This window comes from Catharus ustulatus, chromosome 3, assembly GCF_009819885.2.
Source record: "Catharus ustulatus isolate bCatUst1 chromosome 3, bCatUst1.pri.v2, whole genome shotgun sequence".
Lineage (NCBI taxonomy): Eukaryota > Metazoa > Chordata > Aves > Passeriformes > Turdidae > Catharus > Catharus ustulatus.
In genome coordinates, this window is record NC_046223.1 from 24180551 (window position 1) to 24205073 (window position 24523).

Here is a 24523-nt window from a genome sequence, read left to right on the forward strand (position 1 = left end):
CTAATCTAAAGCAGTGTTGGTTTGGTTTTGTTGTTTTGTTTTTTTTAGTTAGTGTAAACAAATACCCAGTATTCCACATCCTTAAATCCAGCCAAAAGGAATATAGGCCACAGTCCCTCCAGAAGGATGATAAAATTATTTATTGTTACATTAGTTTATGTACACAGTAAAGACACTCAGCTAGAAAAATGCCTCTGTTGTAGTAAGAGATACTCAAACAACTACAAACTATCAATAAATAGATTAGAAACATACGGTATGCTGATGTAGAAATACCCTACCGCTCGTTTGGTTACTTACCCAGTACAATATTATTGAAAAGTTTTTTGGTATTCTTCATGCAACATCAAAATTCTTCCTGACAATTCATGCTATACAACATTTTTTTTACTAGGAATGGGATGAAATTTAAAACCCTGTTTACAAGTAGTAAAAAAAATCACTGAAAATTTTAACAGAAATCTCTTAATTTCTGTACTAAAAAGAACCAATTTAAAGAAGGTTGTCTTTAAAAAAATTAATTTTCTCAACTAATTCTTTATAAAACAGGCAGTATTTCAAAAGGGATGTTTCCATCACCCAGGATGAATTTGTGCTTCAGAATCTTAAAAGGAATATTCATGGCAAAAACCTAAACCCAACCAGTAGGTAGAGGAGAGATTGCAGTACAAACTGCCTAAAACCAAACATGCTTCCAAAATCTGTCTAGGAAAACACTAAACACTTATTCACATCACTATGCCATCACCTATTCTAACAAATAGAAATGGAGTTTTAATAATACTTAGCTCTTTTCATGCTCAAATTTCTCCACAAACATTTAAATAGCCCTAACCCTTCTGCAAGTATTATTATCCCCATTTTACATTTGGGGTGGTGGAGGCAGAGAGGGCTGGGAATTTGCCAGGATACAGACCACACACATCCCTTTCATCTTGCCTCCCTCACTTGTCCAAGTTGTTTATCACTTTCTGTATTTAACACTCAAAGTACTGGAGAACCCCAGGACACATGGATGGTACATTCCCATCAGTTATTAGTGGTTATTATGCAAGTTGTGTCACTTTATGGCAAATACTAAAGTAATAATCGACATGAAATCCAGGCTCAAGAGTGGCACACCACTGTTAAAACAAGCCTGCTCTTTCTGTAACAAAGTGTTATGCATAATTAGTTCTGTGTTACAGCTGAAATGGCTCTTGAGGTCAACGGTGGCGGCACACAAGAATAAAATTTGTTCCTCACAGTCTGTCCCCATGAACATGGAAAGCCCCTATGGTGACTCAGTACATCTTGGCATTGTAAAACAAAAAGGACTTCTAGATCAAAACAAAGATTTCACATGTGCTAACCCACCATGAGGTACAGATTACTAAGGTCTTTTCCCCTCCACCCCTGAGTTAGAAAATACATGTGTCTGAATTATGTCCTGAAAACCATGCGGGAAAGTAAATGTCTAGCAATAAGATCACAGATACAAAATAAAGTATTTTGCCTTCATCTTGGTATCAATCCTTGAATTATTTGTTATCAACATCCTGCACAGGAAGGGCATTTTTCATTTTGCCACATTTGCCATCCTGAATTTTATATCTTACACCTTTCAGTCTGTGCCCTGTTTTGGTTTTTGTCCTGCCTAGTTTACTCTTGCTCTAAAACCAATTTAGTTTCTTGCTGCCTCTCGATAAGCTTTGGAGCAACAGATAATGCCATGGTGTTTCCCTTGCTAACCTGTAAGATATGAGAGACGCAAAATTCTGCCACTTGTCATAGCAAGTATGCAAAATTGCATCCCTCTCACAGGCACCCAAAGGGCTTTAAAAAGGCACATGTGTTCTGAGTCACTTGTTCCTCAGTGCCTGGTTTTGGTGGTTTTAGTGTGTCTCCAATAAACCCTGCACGCATTCCCTTGCAGTATGGAAGGAACTTGGAATAAAATTAAGATCTTCAGACATCGCAGTAAGCAGCTGTGTCATCCTTTAGCAGACACTAAGGCTGCACTGGTTGTGAAAATCGGGTTCTTACAGCAACCTCAAACCCTAACCCATTTCCTCCCTTCTTTCCCAAACTCCTAGGAGAGAGGAAAAAAGTGCATGTTATGTGAGCTATTCCCCAAGGTCTTCCTGCTGTTTGTAGAGCTGGTAAGGCCAGAAAACATCTCTTTTGCACAGATGTGGAAGCAAAAGAACAGGACTTTTGCCCTTTTTCCAGAAGCTGGCAGGCTGGCCGAGTGCCCTGCCTCTGGCCATGTCCTGAGAGGTGAGAAGCACCTGCAGCTTTTGGCTTCAGATGGGGACTGTGGATGTTCACCACCAATGGAAACCAGTCCCAAGGCACTAGGCAGGAATGGAAAGGACACAAGAAAGATGTGACCTGGGGGTTCTCTGTACAGCTGAAGAAACAGGCTAAAAAAGTAAGAGGCATTGGCTCCTTCCTGTGGGCTTCCTGGAAAAACACAATTAAATAAAAAAGATGCAAGATACTTGGCAAATGTTTTCCCTGCCTAACTGAAGCCATTCTCCCTGCTTCAAAATTCCAGGAGACGGAGGGATCAAGACTCATTGATTCGAATTTGCTAATGTTGAAATGTTTCCATTGCAGACAGATGAAATGCACTTGCATGTTTGGGCATGGCTTCACTTTTGTGTGAGGGAGAGGAGCCCACAGGCCTGCCTGGGCTCCAGGGAATTTACTGGAAGAGGTTCATCTCCAAATGCCACTCTGGTGATGGGAGCCAAGCATTCCCCCAGCCTGGACTGAACCAATCTGGATCGAATGCACGTTTGCACCAACATGGACTTCTAGCTGCCTTAAAAAAGCAGTCTTGAAAAAAAGGGTAGAAAAGGAAAGGCTTATGCTTTGGCAATTCAGTATCTGTCCTGTAGTCCAAAGCCATGAAACATTCTCAGTAGCCTGACTGGTGGCAATTTGCTATTGCATGGCTGGTGTTCACTGCAAAAGTAGTTCCTCACGCTTACGGCAGTCACATAGATCGGGCACGCTTTTCACAATTCCTCCAGATCAGTTAGATCCACGACCACTTTCAAAAAGAGAGTGTCATCTCTGATGTAGGTGTTTTTTGTGTTCTCCAGGACGGTGTGCGGCACGAAGCGCGGACAGCCGGAGGCGATGTTCATTTCTCCATCCGGCCTTTTGAAACTGCTGCTGTTGGGGTCAGCTCTAAAGACTTCCACAATGTGGTTCTTTTTCCCACTTTGGTCCAAAAGCATGAGTGTAACCTTCTGCCTGAAAGGCCACAGCAGCAGCGAGTCAAACTCGCCCCTCATGACCACGAAGTAGAGGGAGATGTGCGTTCCCTTTCCCGAGCCGTCCCCGTTCAGGTAGGCTCTGGCACACAGCCTGTACCCACAGCGGCTGGTGTAGAAGGGCTGGCTGGCTATGGACAGCACACGGCCTTCCACTGCCTCCTTCTTCTTCATCTTGTAGTCCGTGATTTTCCAGATTAATTTCCCATTGTAGCACGTGCCTTCCAAAAGCTTAAATCGTTCTTCGTTTTTATTGAGCTGTGCTTTGTGAATATTGATCTGGAGATCGTGTTTGCTGGACTGATCTTCCAAAACAACTGAGAGAAGAGGGGGAAAAAAAAGAAATAGCAAAAAAGGGAGAGAGATATTTGGTTAAAATAAAACTGTCAGAGCCCTGGATAAAACGAGCACCCAGACTCAAGCTGGCAAAACTGATCTACCCAAGCCTGAGTACAGGCTATGAAACACAGCTGTTAACTTTTTAGAACTGTGATTTCAGCTGGTAGTTGAATAAGAAAAGCTGGCAGCGATAAATAATGAATTTCTGAGTAGCATCACGGCCTCCATCACAGTGCAGGAGCCAAACCAAGGCCAGCTCTGTGGCTCTGTGGCCCTGCAGTGCCACTGGAGTTCAGGAGACATTGTGCAGTAGGGAAAGGCAGGAGAACACCACACACACCATCACGGTTTGGTCTCAGAATGCAAAAAGAAAGCCCTTTCTAGTGAAGAGCTCCATATGACTGAGTGTAGCACCAGAGCCTCTCTACTCAGCCACCAGTAAATCAGCAAACCCCCTCTACCTGTGTAGGAAAGTGCCAACATACCCAAGCGCTGGTCGTACGTCTCCATCAGGGCAATCTTCTGCTTCATGTTTTCAATTGTGTCAAACAGGGGCCGCAGGTCTAATTTGCTTTGCTGCTGGTTTGCCATCTGTATTAGCTGTTTCACTTGTGATTCCAGGCGTGCAGACTTATCCAGGTGACTGGCCAGAGCCTTCCCAGTTCATGCCATTGGAAGAGGGTGGGAAGTAGAGACAAAAGATATCCATAAACCAGCTATTTGCTTTGAATTAAGGTAGTGAAGTCTTTAGCATGTCAGCATGATATGATGCATTCAAAGTGCTCTGCTGGCTTAGGAACTTATCCCAGTGCTCCTTCATGATTAATTCAGCGCATTTACAGACTGAGAAGCCATCCCTCATTCAGAACCCATTCACGCTGCACCACTTCACTCTACTCATTATTCAAATTTACACCTGCACATTTGCTCTGGGCATCTGACCATGAGGATTTGTACAGTGCTTTTTTGCCCAGATCACATATCCAAAATTCTGTATCAACTAAAATGAAAAGACAATACCATATTGTAAAAAAATGAGAAGGTCTTGGGGAGATTTGTTATTGCTGTGCTATTAATGACAACTATTACTGGAGAAACATATTTTGGGATGCAAGAAAGCAATTGGTAAAAAAAGTAAAATTAATGTCTCACCTGAGTGCTCACCATCAAGCTGCTATTGTTACCAAACAGTTGTGTATACTGTCTGAATTCTTTCTCACACTTCTTAATGGCATCTGCTAGCTGCTGGATTTTAATCTCTTTACATTCCAGGCTCTTATACAGGTCAGATATCTATAGATGGAAAAATTAGAGTATAAATGCTAAGGAACACCAAAACATACAATGAAGGAATTATAACATATCTCACTATATAAGAGACAGTAGAAAAATTTACAATGCAAAATCCTCTAAGTGAGCTAGATAGAGCATTCCTTAATTCACTATTTGTGAATAAGCACTGAAGACAAGAACTGCACATAAGGTAATCAGACTTTTGAGCACATCTGTGTGGCTCCAGGTGCAAAGAGGCTTCTATCTCTCATTCCCATCATGATGATCCATTCAACTCTATAGTGGGATAATGTATACTAACATGCACATTTGTTTCTGTGTGTATGTGTGTGCATTATTTTCCTCTATTGAGCTCTAACCAGCAGAAGGGATGAGTCATTGATGGATACAAACTTCAAAACCAAGTTCTAGCAGTTTGGGACTTTTATTTCTTGTACAAACAAGCAAAGAGTAAGCCCACCATCACTGGATGCATTCAGTTTAGCAGGACTGGGCACACACCCAGTGTCTCCTGCTGGGAGCCAGAGAAGTGACTGTGATCAGAAAGGTGCTTGCAACTGGCTCTGCTGTCCTCTGTGCTGCCTCCATACAAGCAGGCTACCTGGGCACCTACAGGCCGCTTTTTGGAACAACTTGGCCAGTCCATGAAACTTTGAAATACCTTATCTCTAAACCTCATACCCAGTGTAAAGCACAGACTGAAAGCAAATGAGGTGAGCCATAGCAAGGAGCCCTCCACTGTGCCTGGTGGAGAATTTTCATGCCTGAGTACAGAGAGGTTTCCCTGTAATTGACTGACTTCACTAGAAAAGCTTCTTCTATCATCTGAGGTGTAAAAAGACCATAAAAAAAGTCATTTAAAATGTATCTGAGCTAAACCTACAAATGTAGAATCTCATATCATCTTCTAACCAGTCGAGAGCTGGTGAAGAGTGCTCATTAACTATGACTTACCTGTTCTTCCAACCGGGAGTTCTTGTCTAAAATCTGCAGCATGTGTTCCCTCAGGGCACTGTTTTCATGTTCAGCAAGTTTCCCTCTTTTAACCTTAGTGAGGCAGAGGGGGGAAGTGAAAGAAGAAAATAATAAGATAAGCAGATTTTTGAAGCTGTTGGTAAAAAATTCATTGATGCAAACATTCAAAATGTCTCCTTTATGCCTTGAAACCGAGGGAAGGGCAGTTCTGATTCTCTTGTATTTCAGTTTAGCCAGAAGAAACGGTTGTGAAAGGCCATAAATTGGTTAATTATTCTGATTGGTTTGGGAGACAAAGTCCAGTCCTGGTACAGACAAAGATCTATAGAACAGTACCTTTACATGACAGCCATACTGCTTATATGGACAGTCCACTTCTGCCTCGGGACACACAGCGTGGTGCTTTTCAATCTGCATGTGTTAATGAAGCAGTTTGTGATTAAATAAATACTTAGTAATTCAAAGCACTAATAAAATCTAAATGCCTGCAAAAAGGGTGAATAATGTCACTGTCATGACACCACCAATCACTTTATGAGGAAAACAAGTATCCAGAATCAATAAGCAAGCCAGGTATTTTTCCATGCTGCAAAACACCAATGGCTTGCAGTGACAGAATAATCCACTTAGAAGATGGGAAATATATCCCTTTAGGATCAAACAAAGGAAACACTTAGAGCACTGAGATTTTATTGGCATGGGTCAATGTGATCTGCAGCATAACTTTCAGTTTTCATAAATGTATGTGATCTGCTGAATCACAGTATCTAAAAAAAAAATAATAGTACCTCTTTTTTCAGAATTATTTGTGAACAGTTTTGGAGACAAGGCACAGGAAAATCAGGACAGTCATTTTTCTCATGATTCTGAAGAAAAAGAAACAGAAGAAGGCAATGGCTTTCATTTTTGTAAAGTAGTATATACAGAGCAACCTATGCAAAAAGTAATCTCAAACATACAAATGCAAGCCACCTATCACCTTGTTGTTCATAAAAGAACATCAATAATTGGTATGATTTAAAGCACATTTATTATACTTTCTCCTTCAGCTATGCAGCCAAATTTTGTTTCGGGAGTTAAGTGTTATTGCAGTGGTGGAAACTTCTCACTCAACAATATCAAGGGGAAACAGGTGCTATGGATTCCTGGGAATGCTTTATAATCTTACCTTTATGTTAATTAACACCACATATGTATTACAGTACTGGCACCTCTCTTCTCGGAATTTACAGTGGCAGCTCAAGTGCTCTTTCAAGTCTTTGCGAAGAATTTGATCCCGACATCCATCATTAGTGCATTGCATGCTTTCAAACAAACACTGCTGCAGATGCTCCTGCAACACACACCAGCAGATTAAATGCTAAATGGCCAGTGTGACCTGGCACATTTCCTCGAATCAACAATCACCTCAGCATTCAGAATGTGAATGGACACTGTGATTTACAAAGGCTACACAAAGCAAATGGTTCTTACTAAAAAAAAAAAAAACAAACCCTAAGGCAAAGCTAGAACAAGCTAAAAGCTGTAATATGTTCTACTTACAGTGTACAGCTGTCATAATCTTTGTACTTAAACAACTTTGCTACAATAATTCTGAATACAATAATGGGAACTTAGCTTATCATAAATACAGAGTTATCATGAAAATCAAAGGCTTCAAAATTTGATCAAGCAAACCAACCTGATATCGCCCCAGAATTACTTTTGAATTGCAGTCAGGAAAGTTTTTGCAGAATACATGCAAATTGAGAACTTCTCTTTTACAGCAATTGTCTTTGAATACCTGCAAAGGAAGCAAACCAGCTTTAATATGCAGTCACATGGGATGTTATAAATAATATAAAAGAACAAAATATCACTAGAGATCTTCGAGGTGTTCAAATGTAGATGCCGTAATTGTGAGTATGGCTCTTGATAATTAATATTGAAAATTTGTACTGAAACTATAAATTAAACCATTTATGACATTTCTAGTAAGCATGGGGGATTTTTTCCACAGATGCTGAACCATCCCACAACCAGCAGGACTAGCAGCACAGGAGCTGTATAACCACTGCCAGAGCCTGCCTGTATCTAGAAGAAAGCAGCTGGAGCTAACAGCCCCGAAGGCCAAACCAGCTCTGTGAATGCTCCACTATGTTCAAGCAGTGCCTTTGGGATGGAGGTGATACTGAGATATCCCTTCTGTCACCTCTGAGAAGCAGCACCCTTCTCAGCTGTGCATGCAGAAGCAAATAAAGCCCCCAGAGCAAACTCTCAGTCTTATTTAGAGATCTTCCCACACTGTTGTCATCAAAATTTGTGAGAAGTAGAAGATGGCAAATGGAAAACATAATTCCTGTGGATAGTCTGATTATAATTTCCTATCAGGAGTAGGAGAGAGAGGAAGGAGACATTTGATTTCCCTAGAAAATTTTTGGCAGGACCAATATATAATAGAGTTTTAAGCCTTGAAATATAAATAAGGACAAATGAATCCATTATAAAACAAAACAACCAAAACCAACAATAGCTTGCAAAATAAAAAGGATGAACTTCTCTTTTTCTCTAAAAGTTACCCAAAAGTAAATTAGGTCTTCAGGGCTAATGAGATCTAATGGAGATAGTCAAGAAAGCAAATTATAGCCAAGTTAAAATGAAAACAATCAGACAAACAAGATATCCCTGCAAGACAGGGCATTTAAAAAGCAGGTCAATAAAATCTCCATTAAAAAACAGACATCTGGTGACTTGGGAGGATTCAAAGCTTTGTGAAATTCTTCATCACTTTACTGGAAATACAGAAGACTAGAATGAAATAACTTTAGAACATGAGGTATAAAATGAAGCTCTAGCTAGACAGCCATAATTCCTTCCTGGGAGAGCATCACTGAGTACACTGCTTCCTTCAGCATTATTTCAGAGACAAAAATCCTGCTCTGCCCTGAGGACTAGAAGCCACCTTGTTCTCAGCTATCTTGCCTCTGCCATGTAAATGCTGACTGCTGAAATAGCCACTTACCTCATGCATTTTTATCGTTTCTTTGTCGACAGGACAGGTGGGTACTGCATTTAACTCTCTAGATCAAAAGAAGAGTCATGTTAAACCACAGGAAATTCAATTTATTTTACTAAATTGGGCTATGCTATAATCTGACTGACAGAAGTCAGCAGTAGATAGCATAAAAACAAAGGAAAAAAAAAAGTGCTTTAAAAACACTTTAATCTGGCAATGACACAGCCAAATTCTGCCCACAGCTCAAAGAGGGCATAAAGCAGCAACTGTACATACACAACAGAAAGCAGAGTTTGTCTTAAGAGTGTTCAATGGTAAAAACCACAAGATGTTTTTTAATTAAGAGGACTGTGTCACTTTCTGGCCATCTGCAGCTCACAAATGTCATATCTCAGAAAATCTCATTGTGTGCTTTAAACATAGCCTTTGTCTACTAGGAGCAGTGCCCTCCTTGCTACACCAGTACAAGGAGATCTAATGGCTTCTTTCTTAAAAGGCTTCCAGAAATCTTGTAATAGGTAGCAGGAAAACAGTCACAGAGGCAGTACAAAAGGAGTCAATCCAGAGGCAAAGCAGCAAACATGAAGCATCTAAAATTCACAAAGGGTAATAAGTGACATGCATCCACATAAAGAGGCTCCTCTGCAACCCTTCCAGGTGAAATTCTGCCCTCAGGTACACCAGAGTTCATAATGTATTCCCAGACAGGTCTGGAGGGCAAATTCATTTGCATCAAGCAAGAAGGATACCAGCAGCCTTGTGATGTGACTGCAGCATCAGGTAATATTAACATCAGTTTTATCATTCTGCTAAATTCAGAGGAATTATACAGAAGCAAACCACCAGCACCAACACCATGAGACATCAATGCAGCGAATTCCTCTGAAGAGCACAGTGGCAGACAGACAGACCACAGCAGCACCTCACACAGCAGTATCAGCTTACATCAACAGTTTCTTTATGCTGACTTCCCTGCGGTTCACCAGCACCGGGCAAGGTCTTTAGAGACACCTTTAGAACACTGAGCACGCAGTCACTGGGTTCAACAGAGCCCTTCCATTGACTCCTGCAGCCTCTTACTGGGTCGGCAACATTATTATGGCACTCACTGCTGATTTCTAGAAGACGTGGGCTGGTTTTTTTTTTAGGAAAGGGAACAAGGGGAGCTTGCGGACACGGGAGGAGCGTGCTCTCACCTCAGAGCGAGAATGCAGTGCTGGCAGAAGCGGTGCCCGCATCCCGTCTGGTGCGGGTTGTGCAGGACCAGGTGGCAGTAGGCGCACTTGTAGCGCTCCTCCAGCCTTTCCACAAACTTGTAGTCAGCGTCGGGCTCGAAGTCCAGGGAGCTGGTACTGGAGGAGTTCTGGCGCGTGAAGATGCCCGAGAGAGCAGCGGGTTCGTCACAGGCCATGGGAGCGGCACTGGGAAGCGAAGCAGACACAGGGAAAAGCTCTTCAAATGCTCCCTGGCAGCCTCTGCCTCAACAGGCTGCTGCTGGCAGGAGGGCTCTCATCTGCAGGGGGGAGACAGGTTTCACAGGGAAACATGGTGCCAGCTATGGAAAACAACAAAACTCACAGAACCACAAAATAAAGATCACGCCACAAGCGTCAAAACACAGTTCTTTGGAAAAGAGCTTCACAATCTGAAAATTATTCCACAGAACTGAAATTTTTATGGTTTGGTTGGGTTTTGATTTCTTTTTTTCTTTTTTCTTGCAGCTGTTCTTAGTCTTAAAAAACTACAGGAGTTTCAGCTGGGGAAAGCAGAGGCCAAGCCTTGGCCTTAATGTTCACCAGGAAAGTCTCCACTTAAAGTAGAGCCTACCCACATGAATTTACAAGTTCATTGCACTGTTCAAGTAGGAGATGGCTTTGTGGCTTACAGCAAGGAGCATACCAAAAAAAAAAGAGACAGCAGGGGGATTTTACCTTAGGTTTAGGTGTTACAGGAGTTGAAGCCTCTTAACTAGACATCTTTCTTTTTCCTGTTGATCATTCATTTCTAGCAGTAAACTCTTATTCTACTTAATTATGTGCAAGTTTTTGACTATATTAATTCTGTCTGAAAAAAGTGGTGGGAAAAAAAAGAAAGAAAAACAGGATTGCAATTAGAAGTGTGATGTAAGTTTTTCTTTCAACCTACCATAGTCATACACAGCACAGGAATGCAACATTAATTTTCCAGTAGGAAAAAACATCAGCATATGTTCCAAGCCTTAAGTCACAAACTTTGAGATTTGCCACCAGTCCCTCAACCTTGCAGTCGTTTTTTTGGCAAGTAGCTCAAGCTCTAGAGCTACTCTGGTTGGCATTTCTTGCAGCTTTGCACTCAGAAGACATTTTCCTTACAGGACTGTACAAAAGCACGACACACCTGAGCTCCCAGATGCTCATTTCATGAGGGAAGTGCTCAGTTTTAGAGCTGTGCTGTGGGATGCTGTACCACCCGCCCTGTCAGACACTGGAGTCACTCTTACTGGCACTTACACGTAAGCTCTCACTCATCTCCTGTAAGGTCACTCAGGGTATTCGCTGCTTTTGGAGGGAAGCAGGGCCAGCACATCACCATTAACAATCTTGTGTCTGGCATGAAAGATTGTGCCCAGTGCTGACATTCCTCCCTCTCTCCCTGCTGCAGTGGCCTCCTGGCCCACGAAAACAGCAATTAGTGAACTGCCACAGAGCACCTTGAGCTTCAGAGAGCAACATCCATTTTCCTTTCTGCTTTAACAATCCATACTGGGTGAGGAAAACCTGTGGACAGATAATGTGCCTGATGCAAAAACACACCAAAGCACTTAACCAATTAAAATGTATTCCACAGCCAACACTTAAGTGCTCCTGTAACTCAGCACCCTCATTAATGGTTGTACACAGTATTCACCTCCCCAGCTTGTGAGAGTCTCCCTGACTTTCACCAGGCTGAATGTGTGACATACTCCAGCACAACTGATCTGCCAACGTCGGTAGCCCTCAGGAATATGAGCCATAATCATATTCCAGCCATTAAAGACTTATTATTCCAATAGGAGTTTGCAAATTACCCTGTTTGGGTCCTCCAAATGAACAGCCTTCTGCTTCAAATCAGACATGGTTGTCCATTTGCTTCTTTCATTTTTAAACAGCTGATCTTTCCTCCTCTGAAAATGGGGTTCTCAGTTCCCTGACACCTAATAAGGAGCAATTCTATTTTCCTCACGTCAACCAGAGATGACAAAATGCAGCCTGAGGGATTACCAGTCTCATGTCTGGGCTGCCTCGGCAGCAGATGCCAGCAGCAGTGTTCCTGCTGCTTCTAAGGCAGATGGAGAGCTGTCACCATTAATTTCCAGAACATGGACCACCTACAGGATGAACTGCCTAAGAATTCACTCGGCCATGGGTCGGTGACAACCCTGAAACAACTTTTCTTCCTCTCTCTCATTACTGCTCTGTCTCTCTTTAACTTGGCATCCAATTTCCCCAGTCCTATTATGCTCCAGCACTTACCTCATCTGATGGTATGGTTTAGCAAGCTAATGCCACACTGTGTAAAACACACTAAAATAAAACCACCAACAACAACAACAACAAAAAAAAATTCTATGTTTTACCCATTTTGCCTTTAGGGATCCTCCTTAACTCCAGAAACCCCAGCTGAGATGACATGTTTTAGGCAAAAAAGTTATGGAACATATAAAAAAGAAACAGTCAGCAGCCCAAAATCCCATCCAGAAACTCCTCCAGAGCTCTCACTGCTCATTAAATCAAGCAAAATCCCTCCCATTTCTTTCTGCAAGAGCACTGCCCTGTGGTACCACCTTCCAACTCTGTTGCTGAAATGAGAGCCTGCATCTCTTTAAATACCTTCATAATGCACCCAACCCAGCTACCACTCCTAAAAACGGAGACTCTTGGCATCTCCATGAAGGCACCTCCTCCACCCCAGCCTCACCCAGGACAGTATTGCACAGCTGAGGGCACCTCAGGGCACGGGAAGGAGCACCCCAGGTGAAAGGGAAGCTGCCTGCTCAGAGGGCAGAGCGGAAACCTCTGTGTGCCCAGAGGATGAGTGGGCTCACCGCTGCTGCCAGCCTTACAGGAGCTTTGCTGCAGGGCTTGTAGCTGTTCTGCCGGAAGAAATGGGCTGCCCCAGGAGGGGGCCTGGGGTTAGCAGTGCTTTGCCTGAGCTGGAGAGGTGCCTGCATGAATCAGCTGGGGAGACTCAGAGGAGCAGCAGCCCTGTGCCAGCCAGCACTCGGTGGGATGCGATCCAAACCAGCGCAGGCAGCGTGTAATTCCCACCCCAGCACTCACCAGTGACTCAGGGCAGGTTGCAGCAGCTTTGCTCCCACTTCTGGCTTCCAGTGCATGGGCTCTCTGAACTGAAACCAAAGGGAAACCGTCAGGGGAAAAAGTGCTGTTTTGTGTCAGTGAGAGCACCCCAGGGTTATCTGAATCAATTTCCTGCTTACGCTGATGCCTGGCCAGCGTAGGTAGGGGCTGAGGTAGCTTTCACTTCTGTTTGCTCACAGCTTCCAGCAAGGGGAAGGTGTCCTGCCTTTGTGTATGCTGCAGTTTTTCAGCACACGTGTGAACTGCAATGCTGGTTTAAAATAGCAGAGAGTGGAGGCTCATGCTGCATGATGATGCTCTTGTGGCAGACACAGTGCATGCTGTAAAGGGATTTTCACTGCAATTCCACTGCAACAGGGCACACACAAAACCTCCTAACCTGTGGAGGCTGAAAAACCTACACATTAAAAAAAAAAAAAGGATTCCCCTATACTGAAATAAATAGAATTAATTCTGCCCACACATAAAAAAAGTGGTATGAATCACTAGAAGCTAAGCCCAAGTCCTATAAACAGCTACCAACGAGTGGGAGCTCCAAGGCAGTGCAGTACAAAGAGCTCCCAGCTGCACCTTCCCACCACTTCAGCATCCCAGCCCTGCCTGCACCATGAGCTGCAAAATGCTTCTAGAAAAACTCCTTCTATGCAGATGCCTTAACCTCACTGGAAATAATCCAAATGGGAGAATTTTTATAACAAAAATAAACTTTATATACTGGGAGCTTTCCTATTTTAACTACCACCACACCAAACTGAGCCCAAAACACTTTCCAGTAAAATGCTCCACAGTGAGAATTGCTTCTTGTTCAGAAACTGCACAGAACATAATAATAAGGAGAAAAATCAGCATGGGCATGACTTACTAGAATATAAAATTGCATCAACATTTTAAAGCCATGTTCAAACAGCTCCCCTCCAGCACTGCTGCTCTCTACCTACAGCACCAGCAGTCACAATGACAGAGGCTGTGTGGAACCTTGATATTACATTGAACTACTGTGGACAGATTAACTTATTCCAGCCACAAAAACATACTTTCTGCACACAGGAAAAACCATTCCTTATGATGTGGTTGCTTTTTTTAAAAGAGAACATGTTTTTCCTGTTTTCTTTCATATAAAGCCAAGCCCTCCTGAAAGGTTACCACATTATTCCACAAGCTGAGAGTGCACCATTACAGCCAAAACTTCCAGGACAGCAGGCACAGGCACTGGGTGCCACCATGTCTCAGACTGAGAAGGGAAAATATCCAGGTTGTCATTACAGATTTATCATCACACATGGACAGGATCCATGATCCTGCTGCCCAGCAAATGGGGCTGAGAGCCTGGCTTCTGCCAGGTTCAGTGCATGAGGGGAGGGTGCTGCTCAGCCACCCTCCAGGATTGGGGTATTCCCAGCAAAAAGCACCTTCCTCACTTAACCAGCTTCCGTGTCATACGTACAACAGGGCACATAAAAAAGGTTATGCACCTACCTTTCTGTATCTCTAGCTCAGCTCTGTTGCTTTGCCCTAAAACACTTGGTAGGGACAAATCTTAGAAGATGCCCTGTCCCTCCCTCTAAAATTATCTACCTTTTATGGTAGATCAAAACTGACTGATCTTAGTCACAGTGGGAAAAGTTTTGTCAAATTTTGAGGTCTAAGATCAAGTCACTTCATTGGGAGGTAACAGGCAGAAACAGGATGGAGAGGAACACATCTTGCATTGAAACAACCCTCTCCAAGCTGCCTTATAAACTATTAAATTTATAAACAGATTACCTGCCTCCAGTACTTTTGAATTAAAACAACAAAGTTGCATGATTTACTGCTCTAAGGCCCTGCAAAACCCTACTATTTCGGGAACAAGAAATACATGCCCCAACTCAACACAGAGTGGAAGAGATAACAGTTTGCTAAAAAATGACTAGAAGTATCTATACAGTTTGACATACATATTTAAGATATAACAAGTTACATGGTGTCATGTGAAAACAGGAGATGATGACATCTGACATCACTGGGGGATCATCCTTGTCCCTTCCAGCCCAGGAAGGGTTAGAACATTTTGACTGCTGACAACAAAACACACTTGCAGAGTCCCTGTGTGGGAGAAGGACCCTGGAGAGAAGTGTGTCCCTCCAGCACAGAGGCTGAGGAGGGAAAGGATCCCTTGTTGCACCAACACAGACCCACTGCTAACACTCAGGGCTCACTCCCACTTCACCTGGCAGCAAGTGAAGCTCAGGAACTGCTCTGCTGTTGTCCTAATCACTTAAAAGCTGCAGGGCAGTGACCAGCTGTACTCAGGAGAGAGTGTTTCTAACAGCAACAATTTCCTATTGGATATGTGCCTGAGCCACCCCAGGGGATGTTGCTGCAGAGGACAGCAGAATAAACGTTTTCTTTTGTATACAGATACCACTATACTATTGAAGTTCCAAATGTAATATTACCTCATCCTCAAGGCACAGTAAAACCTTACTAAGCAAGCACCAGTTTGCTCATCTCCATAGGCAAATTTTCACTAAGCAGAGTCAGACAGTAGGGTATCCTTTGCATAGAGGTACTGTCAAGCATTACAGTAAATTCCCTTAAGACTAGACTTCATCAGGGTTTTAAGACACAGGTTACAACACAAAAAAAAATTAAAAACCACTCTCTTACAACTAATGAAGTGTGTATGGTGCTAAAGCAGCTTTGATTTTACAGCTAGTTTACTTATTTACTACATCTACTCTTTTCCCTAGAGATTCTAAAAATATTTAATTAATTAATTTTGCATTATCAAGAAATCTATTTCTAATCAAACCAATATTGTTATGCCTTAAAATAACCCCTTATTCACAGCTGGAAAAGAACCTTGTGCCATCACTCCTGTAGCAATCCTTGAGTGTTTTATCACATTCCCAAGCACCAACAGAAATCTCAGCAAGAAGGCTCTGCTTCTCCCCCCTACAACATCGTGGCACCATTTTGCCAGTTCAGGGGATGAACTTGTTTCCCAAGATGTTTTTGGCTCTGCAGCCTTCCCCCAACCCCTGTGTACCAAGCCCCTGAATAGCCCTTCAGAAATGAGAAATAATTCTGGTAAAGTTAAGCTCCTGCCAGCATCAACAAGACACGTTTTGGTAAAGCCATACCTGGAAACTGCAGCTGGTTCTCAATGGGGAGAAAATGAGAGAGAGACAGAGAGAGAGAGAGAGAGAGTGTACCAGCGTGAGCTTTGTGGTTAACACAGCAGTATGAGCATTTTAAAACAGCAAGGGAGTGGAAATCCCCCAGAGTAGTTTTGAAAAGATCATGTATAAAAATGTTTTAGAAGTGTTAGGATAAAAGGCAAGCCACTGAAAAGTATTTTGCCTTACTGCAATGATGTAGGGACTGCATATTTTACCATCTGGAGCAACACAAGGTTACCAAGGACGTTTCTCACAGTTGGAATCCAAGATACAGAGCGGATTTCACCTTCCACAAAACTGGTGAGTGATGTGATCAAAGAAGAAGTACAAGGACAGCAGGAAACACACAAGGCTATAACAAACACCCGTGTCCAGTCCTCTGAAGCCCTCCACAGTAGCCTGGCGAAGCTGGGTGAACCCACCCATTGCAGGAAGTGAAGTGGCAGTTCTCAGAGGAACAGCATTGGCTGGGTCACATCAGCTCATGCCACAGGCTGCACGGGCAGGTCACATTCAAACAGAACTCCCAAACGGAAATAAAATCCATTTTAAGAAAAGAAACATTTTATTTGGTTTTGTAATAACTTAAGTGGCCATAAACCCTAAATGGTTTTGTAGTCTGAACTTAATTGTGCATGCAGGATTCTTGGCAGCTTCCATCTCCCTCTTTCTGCATCAGCCTCCCTTCCCAGTCCAAAATGTGCTGCTCTCGAGGCAGTGCCTTAGGCTCCATCTCTACCCCCACTCTTTCCTCCTCTGCTTTCTGGTCTCTCATTCTTTCTTTCTTTCTTTCTTTCTTTCTTTCTTTCTTTCTTTCTTTCTTTCTTTCTTTCTTTCTTTCTTTCTTTCTTTCTTTCTTTCCTAAAGTAACCTATTGTATTTTCTCTGAAAGCAATGATTTTTAAGTCTCTTGTTATTTAAAATACTAATTTTTCCAAAGAAAGTTTCTGTTCTCTTTTCTGCTTAATGCAACATATACCCGCTTTTGTCTTTTCCCTTTAACTGAGTTTTCTCCCAGAGCATTTCTAGCCTATTTCAATTTCCATCTTCCCTCCCGGGAGGTATCCCAACCTACGGAATGTTTTCCTGAACCTTTCATGGAGGTCTGGAACAGACAAATCATTGCATCATGAAGTCAGTAGCAAAGGGAAAGGCACCAATTTGCAGGCATGCTGCTTCTTTATGGGATCAATTAAATTGATTTGAGTTGCATTTCTCAGCACAGCCCAAGCTCCCTTTTATGGTCAAGCTTTTAAACCCAGAAGGTGTCCTTTCATCCCTGCCATCAGCACCTGTCCTCAGGCTGCTTCCTGGTCAGGCTGTAGACCACACACCACCTCTGACCAGGCTGCCACCAGAACAGCACAACAGCTGGTACACAGGCTTTCCTTGAGCCTGGCAGCTCTCAGGGAAGGGCACATCCAGCTGGATTCCTCGGGAGGAGGCAGCGCTGCAGAAAGTGTAGTGCTCTGCAGGCATGGCTCCAGGAAGTGCCATCTGCTTCTGGGAAGCTTTGGGGAAAACCCCAAATGGAGAAGTTGAGTGGGAGCAGGATCTTAATTTTAAACAGCTTGACTCTGCAAATGAATAGAGAGCAGTGGGCCAGTGTTATTGTTTGTGAGCACCCTTGACCTCCTCCAGCACCAAGCACAGTGCTGAAACCCTCACCAAGCTTCAAGCAAACTCAAGGGGATGAACTTGAGTGAACAGACAGACAGCAACAGCATTTAGGAAACAGAATGAAGGAAGAGACAGAAAAAGAAAATAAAGAAATAAAAGTCACTGAAATAAAACCAGTAAGGGACAGAGAACAAGACAACGAGCAGACTTTAATTTTGTATCTTTTAGTGTACTGAAGTCATAGTACTCACTTTGCCTAACTAATAATTGGCCATTACAAATTTTGCAAAACTAGGTCTTTGGGGCTTTCAAATTTTCTGCCCTATAGGGACACACTATTCAGGGCTTCAGCTGATCTGACCATTCAGATGGTTTGGCCATGAATATCTGTTTAAGGCACAAGAGATTATTGGTTTTAATTTTCCACGCCCAGATCCTTTGACTCAGTCTTAATGAAGAACTTTACCATCATCTATACAGAAATCTATGAATCAACTCAATTATTCATCCAAATTATTAGGACGAGCTCCAATTTTTTTTAACACATACAGGTGTCTGATGACATGTAGACCACATTTTTGTAGCCACAGCTGTCACTGAAAATGTAACTGCTAATGTCACTGAAAATGTAACTGCTAATGTAAAAACCCAGATGCTATCGGGGACCCCATGAAATTGCTATTGGGAAAGTGGTGACAGCAAAGATTGTGACCATTTTCTTTTCTTAAAAAGAAAAAAAAATCAACAAGAGAAAGGATGTGTTCTTAAAACATGAGGACAGGCTGGAGATCTACAGAGGTGAGAACCAGAAGCAGTGCTTTCCCCTGGCCCCTTCTCCAAATGCAGTGGGCAGTGGAAAGCTGTGCTGCTCTGCCTGAGCATGCTGCCACAGCCAGACAGCCACAGCATTTTTTTGTATCTTTCATAGAACATTCCAGTTTCAAGCACATGGATATAGCAGAAAAGACTGTGAACCATATAACTTAGCACAGGTCTGACCATTTCACATCTCACAGCACCTACTTTGGGAAAATCTGCTTTGCAGATGGTTCCTAACCTTGAGGTTTGGTTAGTCACAAGGTGGCTTTGCATAATAATAGTAAATAACTTTTATACTTTGATATAATCTTCTGCAAAGTAAGTTCACAGCAACACACTTACCCATACAGAATCCCTGTACGCAAACATCAGTGTATTACACACAAAAATTTGCTTTATCAGTCCCACTCCCAGAGACAAACATGCTTAACTGCAGAGCACTCTGGGCAATCCCATATCAAAACCACTGTGGTTTAGGTGCACAGAGTTTCTCACACACTAGTGTATTTGTTGCAATATTGAGCAGGGGAAACTGGAAATTTTTGCAACATTTTTATTAACAATACAGCATGAGTCATGTTTCCTCACTTTCCCAAGCCCAGCCACACACCAGGGTAAAGAGGTTAGCTTCTTTCCTGGGCTGAGGGAAGATAGTGGAACAACTGCACAGTTGTAGCCCAAACTGGTGCTGATAAGGGACTGATGACTAACAGGGTGATCATTAACCCTTCACAGTTATTGCCCAGAAAGTTGGACAGAAAAGCCCCAGAAAGCAGAAGAGCTTCTGAAATCCTCACCTCAGGCCCAGACCCAAGGGCACGCTGGCTGTAAGGTGTCCCAGCCAGGGACTGGGTCCTGCAGCAGCACCCTGAGGCTGCCACGCTGCTCTGGGCAGGGAATGCTCCCAAGAACAGAACATCTGGGAGGCAAGAGACACTACCTGAATCTCTGCAGCCATCACCAACTGCCCCCACAGGATCAGAGACCAAGAAAATTACAACTCACCCAGACTCCTTGAAAAACCAGAGAAAGGAATATCACTCCCTAGCCAGCTGATTCCTGATGATGAATTATGTATATTTATGCAAAATCAAAGGGTCAGACAAAGAACTGAAGAAGACAGAGGGCTATTGGATAACTTAAAGGTGGGCACAAATAAAGTCCAGGAGATGAAGTGCCCTACAAGTCTGCACCTACCCAGTGAAGGGATTTTGCAAAGTGACCCAGCAATATGAAGCACAGAATGAAGAGCTCCTGACCTGTCCCACAGCTTTGACAGCTGTGTAAGAACTGCTCCTGACTTAGGGAGTCTGTGTGGTAAAATAAAGAACTGTCTGGTTTCTGCCCTCTGCACTTACCTGAATTCCTTTTGTCCAAGTCTACAAAAGCAGCTTTCTAGCTTTAAAATCTTGTCCCCTCCTGGCTGGGATTCCTTACCCTCTTGAAACTCCATAAATACCCTGTGAGTGCCACAAGCTTTTCTTTCTTCCTTCAGGGTGGTACTCTGTATCTTATCTTTCAGGAACCTACAATTCTTCAGTTTCTAACCCTAAAGTTTCCTGCCAGGTACTCACAGATGTGCCCTATCACCCAGACCATCTCCCTGCACAGGCTGAACTCTGAACCTCTCCTCTGATATCTGGGCTGTGGATAATGACCAGCCCAGGGGTAGCACGATGAGCCCAAGCTTCCCCCACAGCCCTTCTGCACAGCCCGTGTCCCAACCTCACACAACCAGACCCTGCTCCACTCAGCTCAACCTTCACCTTTCTCTCAGGTCTTAAGTGTTAGATCTTCACAATACCTCACTAACTTCTCCTGCTTCATGTCTCTGTATGACACAGTATTTCTTGTCTACAAACACAAAAACTGGGTTGGAAGGCACCTTAAAGATCATCTCGTTCCAGCTACCTGGCCATGGGCAGGGACACCTTCCACTAAACCCCATTCAGCCCGGCCTTGAATGCTTCCAGGAATGGGGAAAACACTCATTTCCAAACACTTATTTCTCTTGAAAGGTAATATTTTACTAATTTATTCACCCTGCATGCTGCCACAGGGATCATTTTTCTAAGCCACAGCTACAACCACATCACCTCTCACCATCCCTCCACCTTCCCAATGCACCAAAACCTCTTCACTTTCAAAGCCTGTTCTAGGCTCCCTCCACTTGCCCCTGCATTGCCTCCACTGATGTAAAGGTTTCCTCTCTGTCCAAGGAACGATAACAGGTTCCGCTGCTTCCTTGTTAGGTATTTAAGCGAGGGGGTGCTGGGAGGACAGATTTTTTTTTTTTAGGAGATATTAGCAGGCTGATCTACTTCAAATCTCTTCTCCAAGATCTCCTTTGCCAAGCAGCTGGGAACAACTGGCTTCTGACTATCAGGGTGATCCAGAGGGTTGCACTGTCTCCTACTGCTCCTGCACGTCCCTCCCTCCTGATGTGAAGCTATAAACTCTCTTCAGCCAAGGGCTGTGGTTTTGCCTTCTGCTCGCACAGAAGGGTCCTCAACCACAGCAAATACTTCTCTGCACAGCAGAAACAAAATAAGATAATCAAGGCTAACAGCAAAGGAAGTGGTCCTGGGTGGTTTTAGGCTGAGTGCAACACATCACCACCACACTTCACGCTTAGCTCAAAAGTGGTGATACAACACAGTCCTCAGACAGAAGGTGAAGTGAAAAACCAGCCAGGTCAAGGCTCATGCACAAGGGCATTCCAGAGCACCCCAATTTTACCTTCATCACTAAACCCACATGCTCTGTGTGCAATCAGCAGGGGAGTTTAAAAATACAACAGTTTCTGCTGCCAGCCTGGAGATGTGCCTGACCTGAATACACCCAGCTATTTTTAGCGCATCATTGCACTCCTTTCAGCCATCCCGCATTTATGAAACGGAAGTTATGGGAAAAGTTGTTCTTGGCTGGCACCGGGAAGGAGCAGCCAAGCTAATAATAGGCAAAGCAATTCAAGAAGTGCCAACAATAGGAGCTCTTCATTTTTCGTTCTAAACATGAAGAGTGTTGAAAATGTTTGGTTAAAGCCTGCTGCTTCAAGATGCTCCCAGAGTGCTGTTAATCAAGGAAAATCAGAAGACTCCCTGCACAAGCACAGAGGGGAGATTCCCTCCCCCAGCAGCACTCAGCTGACACCAGCGGGGATGCTTGTTACAGTTCCCTGCCGTCTGAAAAGATCAGAGCTGCAAAGACATTCTTCATTCATCCGATCAGTCCCGGCTCTGTCTCCTTCCCAGCCCCCAAAATTTCGGCCCCGCATCAGCCTCTGGGGGGGCACGGGCCTACCTTTCCCTGCGGCATCCCTGGGGGCGGCGGCCGCGGCGCATCCCGGCCAGGGCAGGGCTGAGGGCGCCTCCGGGAGCCCCGGCCGGGGCCGAGCGCTCCGCCGCGCCTCGCTCAACTCCCGGGGCGCCAACTTCGGCTGTGCCAGCCGGGACGCTGTCTAGGCGGAGGAGAGCAGCCCCTGTGCACCGAGAGCTCCCCGTGCACCGCGGGGCTGGCAGAGCCACTTCGGGGAGGTGTCACCGCCGCCAGCCCGGCCGGCCCCACCGCTGCCGCCCGCCCCGGCCCCGCTCCCCGGCCCGCCCCGGCCCCCGCCCGTGTCCCGGCGCTGCCGGCCCCTCTCCGCGGCCCGCCCGCCCCGCCGCACCTGTACCGGCGCTCGCTGCGCTCCGGGCCGGGCCGGGCCGCGCTGCCGGCGGGGCGCGGGCGCTGTGGGCCGGCCCGGCTGCGCGGGCGCGGCTCCGTGCGCGGCTCCGGCGGGCGGGGGGCGCGGCGAGGACGCGCTACAGCCACTGCCGCCGCCCCCGGCTGCCGCCACCCCCGCGGGCGGGAGCCGCTTTCGGTTTCATGGCAACCCCCGGGCGGGGAGACCCCGGCGGCGGCACCGCCCGCTCCCGGGCTGGGGAGGGAGCGGCGGCGTTCCCCCGCCTCCTTAGGGATGGCAGCGCCGGGACCCGCGGCCCGGGAAGGCTCCCCGGCAGCCCATCCTCACCCACCGCCGGCCCGGGCTCGGCACGCCGCCCTGCAGCCTGCCGAAGGCCGGCGAGGTTCGGTGCGGTCGGCACAGCCGTGCCCCGCCGGCCCGCGAGTTTCCCAGGAGCGGCGGCGGGGCTCGGACGCGGCACTCGCTGCCTGCAGGTAGGGCAGTAGTTGTTCTCTCATTATTTACACCTGCGGGACTGAAAGAGCGAAAATGAGCCCATGCTGAATAGGCAAAGGACACGCACATGCCACATGCCAGTTATTATTATAGTATTACTATTACTTGCTGGCTAATGACCCGAGACGTGCCGAAGGGTTCCTTACACAGGCAGGCAACGCCGCCCTCCTCCAGCCAATAGTGCTGGTGCGAGGGCTTTGCTGCCTGTGCCACATCACCTGCTGCTGCACTTTGCTCTGTCTTTCACATTAAAACACTTCTGGGAAAACCAGTCTCCAAGGAACATTCCATCCTAGCACACGCACGAAAACACTAAGGCTAACAAAAAAAAAAGAAGCAATTGGGTTGTGTTATCTGGGTTGTCTTCAAAGGAGCTCTAAAACCAATACTAATAAAATGGTTTCAGAAATATTCTTCTTTTGCTAAAATGACTCAGAATTGTCACTCCCGAGAGAATCAGTCCATAGTGCTTTGACTCTGGGAACCCAGCAAAGACATTACTACAACCGACACTTTTAAAAACACTCCTTCTTGCAAAAATTAGGTTGGTTTTTTATTAGCTTTTAGAAATATCCTGATTAGTCTTAGTACTACTTGCTGGGAAGTTCACAGGAAGATCCGTCAGAATGACAGGCATTCTGTTTCTGTAATTAAATATTTATAAATTTAAATTAATAGTTTAGAGATGGGATCAGGTTGCCAAGCTGGTCATTGGCTGCACTATCCTCCCAATGCAGAAGGTAATTCCCCAGAACAGTGCTTTGTGGGGATGAAGATCCATCAATAAAATCATCAGCTATCAAGGTGCAGGCATTAGTTTAAAAATCCCTCTTCACTTAAGGCTCAGTGAGCGTAATGGGAGGCCTGGTCTGCATAAAGACAAAGTTGCATGCTTGAAACTGCAGCAGAGTTCACAATCCCTGAATCTCAGTGCTTTCTTGTGAGCCAATCCAAGGGAAAACTGCCGAGACAGTAGCAGCAATGAGGATTTATTGTGCTGCCAGAATTCTTTCAGTGTAAAAAGCTGCACTAAAAAGGAGGTTTAAGATTAAAGATTTGACAGAACTAAAAAGTAGCAGCCTTCACTAGCGCAACAATGAAGTATTTTCCAAAGTTGTACTTTAGAATTAATTTTGAGGATGTCGGTCTATAAAAGGGGGGACCGACTAATTAAACAGCCCAGACATTGTTGCCTGTATATTCTGCTTCTCCTCCCTACCTGACTGTACATTTTTGATGCCTAATTCATCAGCAATGGACTATGAGTAGTGTAAAGAATTAAAGTTTACCTTTATATCTCATATACAACTGCCTAGGATCTTAAAGTAGATGTCTATCCCATCAGTGCCTAGTTTTAACTCACTCTGAGAAAGGAAAACCCTTGAGGTTTGGGTACCTTAGCCTCAGGAAAAGCTGGAGGTTCACCATGTTCAGCTGATGACTGAACTGTATTCAGTGCTGTTTACAGTGCAACATTGCTGACTTCGCTACAACTTTCCTTGCATTATGAAACACAACTCCAAGCACACTATTTC

The 24523-nt window shown here is 44.6% G+C and overlaps 1 protein-coding gene across 5 annotated transcripts; it reads right to left on the reverse strand.

Annotated features, from left to right (window-relative positions):
* Positions 1-117: 117 nt before the first annotated feature.
* Positions 118-17111, reverse strand: TRAF5 (TNF receptor associated factor 5). Of its 5 annotated transcripts, none has more exons than XM_033056006.2 (12): positions 13167-17111; positions 10800-10932; positions 10065-10289; positions 8875-8932; positions 7555-7656; positions 7042-7206; positions 6662-6739; positions 6210-6284; positions 5853-5945; positions 4758-4898; positions 4091-4259; positions 118-3583 (listed from the first exon to the last, which is right to left on the reverse strand). In XM_033056006.2, the coding sequence occupies exons 3-12, from the start codon at positions 10277-10279 to the stop codon at positions 3006-3008; spliced, it is 1674 nt and encodes a 557-aa protein (XP_032911897.1). In that variant the 5' UTR covers positions 10280-10289; positions 10800-10932; positions 13167-17111; the 3' UTR covers positions 118-3005. The 5 variants fall into 5 exon arrangements, with proteins under 5 accessions (XP_032911897.1, XP_032911899.1, XP_032911896.1 ...); XM_033056008.1 differs by having other exon boundaries at positions 10800-10928; positions 13167-13181; XM_033056005.1 differs by lacking the exon at positions 10800-10932.
* Between the last annotated feature and the right edge of the window lie 7412 nt (positions 17112-24523).

Coding starts and splice junctions, on each gene's coding strand:
- TRAF5 (XM_033056005.1), bottom strand. CDS start 13,222: ATGCACTGGAAGCCAGAAGTGGGAGCAAAGCTGCTGCAACCTGCCCTG. Junction 7,207..7,554: donor TAATTCTGGGGCGATATCAG/GTTGGTTTGCTT, acceptor TGTGTGTTGCAG/GAGCATCTGCAGCAGTGTTT. Junction 3,584..4,090: donor GACGTACGACCAGCGCTTGG/GTATGTTGGCAC, acceptor CTCTTCTCTCAG/TTGTTTTGGAAGATCAGTCC.